Raw genomic sequence first — 10842 nt, forward strand, 5'->3', positions numbered from 1 at the left:
AATACTGATATTTGTGGTACCTAATCACAGGGCAAGACTGACGTAGACCCCTTTTGTTCGTCTTATCTGGGAATTAACGGGAATCTGAAGAATCTGGTTGATCCAAGTTTAGAAAAGATAGTCCTAAAGCACAAGACATTTTCTGACCAGCTTATTAGTCAATTATGTTTTTTTAGTAAGCGTTAGATATGATTTGACTGTTTGCCTTCTCTATATCAGCAAAATATACAAGACCGTTTTATACTTGCTGCTCATTTTAATATTTTCAAAGAGTCAGATAAGAGATATAAAGCAATGCTACTGCCCCAGCTAGATACATATTTCAGAACACACACATAATACTATTTCAACAAAGGCACCTTGCCTTCCTCTGTTACTAATGGGTTTTTTTCCTAAAATGCATTACCATATGGTGTCTCTGTCAAGTAGTTACTAGACTTACAACTGTAACCATCTTTGTAGACCTTCACTGAAACCAAATTTCAGCAAAACTGAAATAATAATTGATAGGATTTGGAATATATAGTGGGTTACGTTTCTATTATAGACAAGATTCAGAATCATCATTTGGGAGTGCTCTTATATTCATTGTTACTTGAGGCAGTTCATTGTGGCAATACATATACACTATGGTACTATAGTTCCCTTTTGGTAGAATACAATCAGTCTCAAAAGAGATGAGAAAAAAATATCAGTGCAACATCTAAGAAACAATTCTTCCCCACTACAATCAAAAAGGGAATAAAGGACAACTCATATGGCTATAAAGTTGTAAGAGCTATCTGTTCCCTGTGTTTTTTTATTTCAATGAAAGCCAGAAGGACAGGTTCTAATAACTTGCAACAAGCATATTTTCTCTATATCATTTCTTTTTTTCTTAGGAAACTTGACTGTCTCTCATAACTCATACTGAGGACCAAAAGGGAAATATTGTGATGAAAATACCCCAAAACTTCAATGTCTATACATATCCACCACACCATTCCCTTTAAGGATAAACGACATTATGCAAAGCACAGAAAAGTGGTGAGAAGTAATGGACAAAGAAAATAAAAGGCAGGAAATAATGGAAAAGGAAATGTAGCTAAATCCATTTTATACCACCACCTTTCACTATACCTTTCCATACCTATCTATCCTTGCAAACCATTCTAGTTTCCACCACATCCATGTAGTGATTTATACATTGTCTTTTCTTAAAATTTCTCACCTTTCTCTTTCTGAGGAACCAACTCCATCCAACCAAGGTTCCATGTCCTTTCTACTTTAATGGAAGCTCTCCTGCTAAGTTCTTAGTACTGCACAGCCAGCTAAAAGAAATGCTGTTGAACTGTATGTGTTCTTCCTATATTCAAAGGATGGGCAGACTATGGACCACTTATGGTACACTGAAATATATCTGTTTAATATATAGAGCAGCCTTTCTCAACCTTTTGACCCTGAAGGAACTTGAAATATTTTTCAGGCCTTGGGGAATCCTTGCACATTGAGGCTCAAATATAGACCAGAAGTTACAAATTTATTATATCCATTTCATGTGTAGGCCTATATATGTACACTGACAGTGTTCTTAAACTAAAAATAAAGAATGAAACGTACCTCTTTAATATGAAACCTGTGCTTGTTTTTTGCTGCATAAATACTCAATTCTGGGCCAAACTTGAGATAAGCACACACAGATTTCATCTTCAACTGAAATAAGACAATTTCTATCTTTGTTTTTGAGGCTTGTTAAATAAGAAAATGCTTGCTCATACATGTAAAGCTGAAAATCGCAGCAAAATGTTCAATGCCTTCCTATGAATGGCAGGGTACTCTTCTTTCACAGAAGTCCAGAACTTGTCCACGAGCAGATCAGTGAATCTCATCTTGAGTGTACAATCAGACTGCAACTCACAAAGTCCTTCCTCTTCCTTCAAAGTGAAGTTCTCAGGCTGAGAAGATGCAGAGAAAGGATCCCTCACCCAGTCACACGTTTGTGTTGAATGGGAGGGAAAATACTGATCAAGTCTGTTCTGCAGTACTTCCAGGCGGTTTTCAATTAGATTTGAGACTTTTTGGTATCTTTCCTCACTCTCAACCCAAGGAGCAGTGGAAACATTTCAATATTTCCTTTTGCAACATGATTTTTTCAAACATTCCGTTTTCTTTTAAATCCAAGAATCTTGTCACTTGAAGTTAAAACATTTTCTCCACAGACTTGTTCAGCTGGTTCATGTGATGAAAGATGTCTGCTAAGTATGCTAGTTTCTGCAACCATTCTCCATCTTTAAAGCACTCACCAAAATGTGGAATACTATTTTCTCAAAAATACTCTTGCAATTCTGCTTTCAGCTCAACCATGTTGAGAACTCTTCCTCTGCTGAGTCACCATATTTGTGTGTAACAGGAGACTTACGTGCCCTTTGTCCAGGTTTTCACACAGTTTTTGAAACATTCTTGAGTGAAGTGGTCTTAAAGAACATTCTTGAGTGAAGTTAAACATTTTTGTAGTATCATCCAGAACTTTTTTCAGTTCATTTCCAAGAGTTTTTGACACTAACACCTCCCTGTGAAAAAAGCAGCGTGTTGTGACAACATCAGGATTTTGTTTTCTTACAAGAGAAACAAAACCTCATGGAGCCATCCATTGATAGAGTGCCAATAGTACAGATGCCAACACAATTCTTCCAAAACAGATTTTTTGTTTCCAGATATAAAGACAAAACATTAAATACACCTTGGCCTTTGCATGTTTCATGTAGTTCTTTGTACCAGAAAAAGGTTTCTTGAATTTCACCATCATTTACAAATCTTACAAATGCCATAACATGACATTTATTAGTGAAATCTGCTGACTCATCAACTTGGATAGAAAAGCTGCTGTTCTTCAGTTTAATCACACAAAACCTCTTTAGTGTCATGTGACATGTCATCAATACGCCAATTTATTGTACTGTTTGACAGTGGAGCCTTTTCAATTTCTTGTACTGCATTTGACCCTAGCATTTTTCCCACTATTATTTTACATGCTGGCATGATTACTTTCTCACCCAAAGTGTAACTTTTACTTTGCTGTGTAATAAGTTCTGCTATGAAATAACTTGCTTCTTGGCCTTTTTTACTGCCTGTCATTTTATTAACAAAAGTTTTACCCTGTTTGTTCTGTGATTCCAATAGCCATTTAAAATAATCAGAACTTTTACTTGTCATATGGCTGTGATTTGTAGTGTCTTTTTAATTTTGCTGGAACCACTGCTGCATTTGTAAGTTGTTTGCCACAGACGAGGCACAACAAAATAAGACAACTTGGATCACCAGTCCATGTAAAACCCATTGATAAATGCATTGCAAGATAATCCTGGGGGTCACAGATCTACTGCAATCCCCCACTCCGCATAAAGGTTCAGGAAAGACCACAGCAGGTGCTTCTTTATTATAAGAATTCTAACGTCAGACTTATTAAGAGTATGTTTGAGCTATTCTTCTGGCATGCCAGGAGGTGGTAAATATTCCTGGGAGCCTTTCCTCCTTGTGGCACTTCCCTGCCAACTCAGGAGCCAATGCAACTCTGTTCCTTCAGTACATTTAAAAGCCCTTAAACAGTTTTCTCTTAAACTGTTTAAGAGAAAAAACACATCTAAAATGTGGAGGACTGAAAGCTAAATAAACAAATGAATACCAAAAGCAATTTTCTTCCCCCTACTAGTTTTGGTAGATCATTCATCATATTCACAGTATACTGATAGGACTGTTTTACTAGTTAAAAAAACAAACCCTGGAACATTAGACCAACCCATTCTTGTATTTATATCATCTCAAAAGTATTTTCTTTTGAGCTATCTCCACTGATCAGAACATGCACAGTTTTTAAGGGAATATCCTTCCTTGCTCACTCTATGGAAGCTAAGCCATTTCAACCTCCATCTCACCAGCTCTGCTTTCATTCATTTTGTCCTATTACTGATAAAGGCAGTCTTTCACCTTAACAACCACACCTTAACAACCACTCATTCAGCGATCGTTTGAACTTGTGACAGTGCTTAACAAGTGGTATTTACAACCAGTCCTCAAAGTTCCAGCCATTGCAGCATCCCCACGGTCACACAGTCACCATTTGCGATCTTCTTTGCCAACTACCTACAAGCAAAGTCAATGGAAAAATCACCACGAGGTCGCAAATGGCAACCATGTGACATCCTTGCTTAACAAAGGTGCTGGATTTGCTCAATGATGGCAACTGGGAAGTGCTGAAACTGCTGTCATTAAGCAATGTGGTCATGTGCTTTATGATCACACCACTTAATGACAGAAATTCCAGTCCCAATTGTCATCATTAATTGAGGACTATCTGTAAAATATTAGTTTACTGTTAATGACAGACATCCACACCATCTCTCCTACCAGAAAAGACAATCACAAATTAACTTGCACTGATAATTTCTTGGGCAGCTCAGAGATGTGAGGAAATATATTTTTCTCAGGGATGTGAGGAAAAAATATTTCTTGTGTTCCATTCTCCCTTTTTAAAATCATACTTAGATCTAGAAGTCTTAGTTTATATCTTAAGAAGAATACCACAACCTGCCTTGTGTTTCCATTGAACCCTTCATGTCTCATTATATAGCACTTCAGAAGGACAATTTCCCCCAGCACAACTGAAGATGTTAATTTACACCTGTTAGGCACTATTTTGCTTGATATTATTCTGCCCAAGAACAATTTTCACAGTATTATGTGCATGCTAAGCTCAGGTATCAAGAATATATGAACAGATTTTCTTTGGATCAATATGAAAAACTGCATTGACTGAACAATTACACAAGAGCAAAAGACTTTAAAAAAATCTAAATATTTTACTCACATTTTATCACCATTTCAGCTATATTAACAAGCATTTCCTAATAAATTGTCTCCATTTACAAAAATATCTGTGTTAACTAAATAACCATGAAATTCTTCAGTTCCAAATCCCAAAGATTTTTCAAAGATGTTGTCAGAACTTTTTGAGCTGCTTTTGAAACTGAACAGTGCTTTGGAGACCCCCATCTAATTCAGACAATAGATGGGGGTCTCCAAAGAACAAACAACCACTAGATAAACGTTTCCCATAAATTAATATTGACATCTTTCAAAAACCTATTTATCTTTAAATATTTTATTGTGCTATCAGTTTTAACAGAATAAAGAGAACCATAATCACTATTATATTAACATGGAGGTTTTTAATTGAAAAAAATAGAATCAACTTATTCTTCCTTGGATGCTCCAGAGCAGAGTTTTTTAAATTGAGTACCACGGAACCCTAGGACTTGAATGGGTTCCACACAAGTAAGGGACAAAGGAAAGGAAAGGAAAGGAAAGGAAAGGAAAGGAAAGGAAAGGAAAGGAAAGGAAAGGAAAGGAAAGGAAAGGAAAGGAAAGGAAAGGAAAGGAAAGGAAAGGAAAGGAAAGGAAAGGAAAGCTCTGCATGCACTTGTCCAGAAGAGGTTATCAAGGTGGCATCCTGTGCATACCTACTTAGGAGTAAGCCCCATTGAACTGTGTAGGAATAAAAAAAAAAAAGGATTGTACTGTTCAGCTGCAGTGCATGTATGTCTCTGGAGTAGAATTGCTCCATATATTGAAAAGCAATGATATCCCAATTACTGAACATGTATGTGCTTGGTTAAAACATTAACTTTCCAAACAGTTGTGAAATCCAACTTTTAATTTAATTCAATAAATTAACATTTATTGGAAATGTTAATTTTGTCCCAGGGCACCAGGAATTCTTATTCTGGTTGTTTGTTTTTGTTTTTTTACTGTTTTATTGTTTTGTGAACTGCCCAGGGTTCTGGAATGTAATGAGTGGCTATCTAAGTCTTTTCAATAAATAAATAAATACATAAATAAAATGTACAGTAACAGTTTATTTTTCATTTTATTGCCAATTTTCTGTCTTCAGCACTTTGTCTCTTGACCAGTGGTTCCAAGAATGTAAGAGGTTCTGCAGCTTGAAAGAGTTTGAAAACCCATATAAATGGGCATGTATAAATGTCTAACTCATTTTTTCTACAAATTTCTCTATAAATATTTTAGAGCTTAACAGAATTAAGTTCTCTCTCTGAGGCATTTTTGCAAGGAAATCTCTTAACAATTTTGTGAATCTGTTCATACTCTCTCTTAAGATACTATTTTTATTATATCAGTAACCAATTGTAAGAAACTCTTTTAACCATCACTATTTTACATAGTTTAAAACTACTGGAACATTTGTATTAGGGTTTTATGTATATATAATATTTCATTGCTGCCAGCTGAAAAGTGAAATGCTAGGATGCAAAATGTATAACTACAGCATCAGCCATTTTGAGACAACTGTTTCTACTAAGTAGGTCTGTCTCCAAGGTATTTCATTTTGATTTTTGTAAAAATAGTGTATGCAACACACAAACACCAGATGTATTGTAACACTAAATCACCACAAAAAGTACATAAGCAGAAGAGCCTAATATCTTATGCTGATACTTTTGTTACATGGATACATACATATATAAATTCATTCTGTAATATTTCATTGATTCAGGTTACACACTCTTAGGCCCAGTGCAGACATATTCCCCCCCCATATTAAAATTTCCCACCTGTTTTTCCTTCTCTAACCAATCAGCTTTACAGCCTCAGCATAATCATTTACATATCTGTTTTTCAATATGGATTTCACACAATACATGAAATTATTCTCAATACAAAAATTCTATAATTATTTTTTTCTTTTACATGTCTTCTGTATTTTACAAATAGCAGCCAAACATGCCTTGGATCAGCATGTATTTCAGGTAAAGCTGAATCTCCAAAAACTGTTTTCCAAACATCACCAAACAAAAAGGGATATATTATTTACTGAAGCCGTGTAAGCACAAAACAGCATTATGTACCATTAGCCACACGAACAAATTAAAATTGGGAGGACATTACCTTAATTTTAACTGTGACAAAAAAAATAGCTTTAACACTCTGATACTAAGTATAGATCTTAGAATGTAACTATAATCAATAAAAGTTACTCCAAATCAACTGGCCATCATATAGCACTTTTTAGTATTAAAACATGCTAAGCTTGTACTGAGTGCAGGGATGAACTTTGCCACATTATAAACCAACATTTGGAAATGCATCTTCAATTTAGGTATTTTAAAAATTAAGAACAGTACATTGATTTAGCCAGTGCCCACTTTCCATTTAATTTCTTAGAAGTGTACAACTTTGAGAAGGCTTCGTGATGAATCAAAATCAAATGGATGTATAAATATGAACAAGCTGTCTTATTTTTATTTTAACCAATGCACCAAACCTTTACAAGTATATTTAAGTTTAATATTTTTTTCTTATTTTCAGCAAAGAAAAAAGAATGTCATCTGCACTTTTCTGAGACAGTGCCCAGCTCTAAATATCCTCAATTCTTATTCGTGGATGACATATGTCATCACTGCTTGCCACATAGAAGCATTTTTATAAAAGAACATAACCTTTCTTTGATGGGAGGGTGAAAAGGAAACAATATCTAGCAAGGCTTGAATTAAATGTTCTAATATTCTGTGAAATACTAGTTAATGGCTAGTTTTGATTGGTCAAGAGCTAAAATAAAATAGAGGAAAGAATAATGGACTAGGAAAACAGGATCATTCCATGTACATCTTGTACAAATGTGTAAAAGTTTATGGAATCCATAAATGATGCAAGCCAAAGTGGATAAATAATGCCTATCATATATACAGGCACATTATGTAATGGGGGGGGGGTGATTCAGAACTCCATGTTATACTGTTTGAGTTGTAGGACTCTATTTCACAGGCAACTAAGTACAAAATAGATGCAATGGGCCAGTCCTTTATATTACACAAAAGTTTTAGCCATCTCTTGATGAGACTGATCTGGTATCAAACCAGAGAAAACATTCTGATGTGAAAAGAACAGTAAAGATACTGTATACATGTCTGTTCCAACTATACAAGGGGGAGGGGACGACTCTTTAAACAGAAAGAAGCAGATACAAGAGAAAAACAGATTTATGCTCCTCCCCGTTGCTTAAAACAATTTCCCCCGCCTAGCTTGTTTCTGATATAAGCAAATACCTCAATGCAGAAGAGAGCCACTCGTCTGGTTCTTCGCTGCTCTTTTAAGAAAAAACTGACCACTGAGTAACATTAAGACCACATCTCAGATCTCCCCAACACAGCAGCCTGGAAACAGTCCAAACCTGGCATAGCCGTCAAGAGAACCTCACTCCACCGCATTCCCCCGTCTTCCCATTTACACGAGTAAGGGCTCGATCATGAAGTGCGCTCGCGACTCAGTCCTTCAGGTCCGCCCACCCAGCCCCGCTTCCTTTCCCATCTTCCCCGCCCCAGAATAGGGTGTCGCGCAACCCTGCCCCCGCGCCCCCCCCCCCGGCGCCGCCAGCTGCTTCCTCCCCTCCGTCCCAAGTGATTCCCAAGGCCCAGCCTCAAAATAGTCAAGGGCCCGGTGCGGGGAGCCGGCCCGGTCCCTTCCGCTGGGCTGCCGCAGCCACGATCATCCCGAGGCAGGGAGGGAGCTGGCCTTGATGGCGCGGCCTGCTCTCCCTCCTCCAGCACAGGCCGCAACGCCGAGACAGGCAGGTGGTGGACGACCAGCCCGCGCCCCCGCCGGGCCGCCGCCTTCTTCCCGCCCTCCGCAGGGACAGAGGCATTTCCAGCCCGTCTCTCGCCCAGCCTTCTGCGGCCCGAGCCCCCGGACGCAGCCACTTACCCGCTTCCCAAGCCAAAGGCCGAGAGGGCACCACCAGCGGCAGTCGCAACACAGGTCTCGGGACGGAAAGCTGGCCGAGCCAATCCCGCCCGCGGCCTCGGCAACGCCGGCCAATCCTGGCTCTCACCTAGCCGACAGGGGCCAATCGAGGAGGAATATAAGGAAGAGATTGGACGGAACGGCCCGGCTCGCTGCGGGCTGGGAGTTTGCGGCTGTCTGTCCCCCACGCCTTTCCCGGGCCCTCGCCGCTTCCCTCCGCATCTACAACTCCACCCCGTCGGAGTCGTGCTCAGCCGCATCCCGTCCTCGCCTCGTTGCAGAGCGCAGAACTCTCCCCTCGCCTCCACCCTCCCCGGTACGCCTGAAGAGAAGAGAACGGGCGGCGTGCTGTCCTCTCAGCAGCATCACAGGACCGAAAGGGGCCATTTTGGCCAATCCCTGCGGAATGCAGGAATCCAAGTTAAAACACGCCCGCAGGACTGCCGTCCTGCAATGGAAACCCCCCCCCCCCCAGCTGCATAAGTAATTGGCTCTACTGTCAAACTGCTGTTAAGGGTTAGGAAGTTTTAAGTCCGCCTTCTTATAAATAAACAAAAACGATTCCATGTCCAGCACTCTGGGAGATAAAGGACGGGTCTTGATCTGTGTGATTCTGCTTCAGGTATTTGGCGAGCGCTGCCGTATTTCCCCTCCGTGCTCTCAATCAGGCCGTTTTGACCAATATAGTTGGCAGTGTCCGGCAGCAATACTCCAGGCGTTCAGACAGGAGTTTTCCCGGATGTTCCTGTGCCAAAACAGTAGAAACAAATCCTCATACAAAAGGCAACAACGTATCACAACAATCCATTGCTACAAATCAGGTGTAAATTATTCCTGAATATTTTGGCCAGCCTCCACACCTCATGCCCCAAATGTTTAATGTCTTGGTAATTTCCGAATGCTGGTGTATAATAAAGAATGTAGACATTTTTATGCAACTATCAACCTAAACAGTCCTATCAATTTAAGTCCCCAAAGTGGGAAAAATAGGACAAGTCCAAACCACATGACTTAATGTTCTAACTCATGATTGTATTTCCAACAGCAAGACAATTTCACCCATGTTTTTAAAGTGTCCAGTACACAGGAGTATGTTTTCATAGAGTTTATGCATGATGATTGTTCTTCTTTAAATACTTCAGTGATCAGATATGTCTTAATTTCAAAATCAGACAGCTTTACATGTCAGTGGTGAAGAGACTTAAAAGAAAATTTAAGGTTTAAAAATAAAACTGAAGCCGCCTTTGACCTGAGTTCACGTCTGGTAACTCCATGTATGCATTTATATAGTTTTCTTGACAACAATATAGAAATGGTTTGCCAGTCAACCCTGTAGTCCTGGTATTCCCAAGAGTTCTCTCATTCAGCTACTAATCTGGTCTGACCCTACTTTGGACTCTTCTGCATGACCCTCTGATTGGGCAGAAAGTTAGCTTATTAAGTATTTCAGGAAGACATAAATGGATGAAGTTGTCAACTCTGACCTACCATGAAGGCAGCCTCACCTTTTCCTGTTCAATTTTTAAGGTGGTGTTTCCTATCTTTTGCCAATACAGACCAGCTATATAGACAATTTGTAATGCCTTGAGGTAAAGTTAGGGGTGGGAACCTGCCCTGCTTGTATTGGCTACCCAAGGTTGCTGTGGCCATATATGCCCCTCAATCTTTGGTCACTGTTTCCCAGGATCATATATCTTTGGGCAGCTGTGGGAGAAAGGGATATAGCTTTTTTACCTCTTTAGCCACCAGCCTCCCTAATAAAGTTGCCCATCCATTCCTAGCACTGCTAGATGCATCAAAAACGTACACCTACCCACTGTTCAGGTGTTGCAGGGAGCAGCTTTACTATGAGAAGAAAAAGAGAGAACAGTTCTTATGCTGTCAATTCTCTGATCCCAGTTTGCTGGTCAGACCAGAGATAGGAGTTAATGTTACTGCACTGTGCAAATGGATCAGTGGCCGAAAATTCATTCATTGGAGCATACAGCTGATAACACAATTTTAATAATGCAATATTAAAATTCAGGTTTGGCCTACAATGTAATATTATAT

General features: G+C 39.2%; 1 protein-coding gene across 11 annotated transcripts in view; it reads right to left on the reverse strand.

Annotated features, from left to right (window-relative positions):
- The window catches only part of PJA2 (praja ring finger ubiquitin ligase 2), a 51212-nt gene extending 42147 nt beyond the window's left edge, over window positions 1–9065 (reverse strand). For 2 of the 11 annotated variants that reach the window (XM_088130225.1, XM_088130224.1), the window contains exon 1: window positions 8752–9065. In XM_088130225.1, the coding sequence (XP_087986351.1) occupies window positions 8752–9050 (299 nt within the window). In that variant the 5' untranslated portion in view covers window positions 9051–9065. Of the gene's footprint in view, window positions 1–1599; window positions 4539–8096; window positions 8315–8751 lie in introns of those variants that run through there. The other 9 variants (XM_088130227.1, XM_007430570.4, XM_007430577.4 and 6 more) reach the window with 7 other exon arrangements.
- Window positions 9066–10842: the final 1777 nt, after the last annotated feature.

The sequence above is a fragment of the Python bivittatus genome, unplaced genomic scaffold (assembly GCF_059951505.1).
Source record: "Python bivittatus isolate LINGU-HERP-01145 unplaced genomic scaffold, Pbiv_v1 ctg000850_np1212, whole genome shotgun sequence".
NCBI lineage: Eukaryota > Metazoa > Chordata > Lepidosauria > Squamata > Pythonidae > Python > Python bivittatus.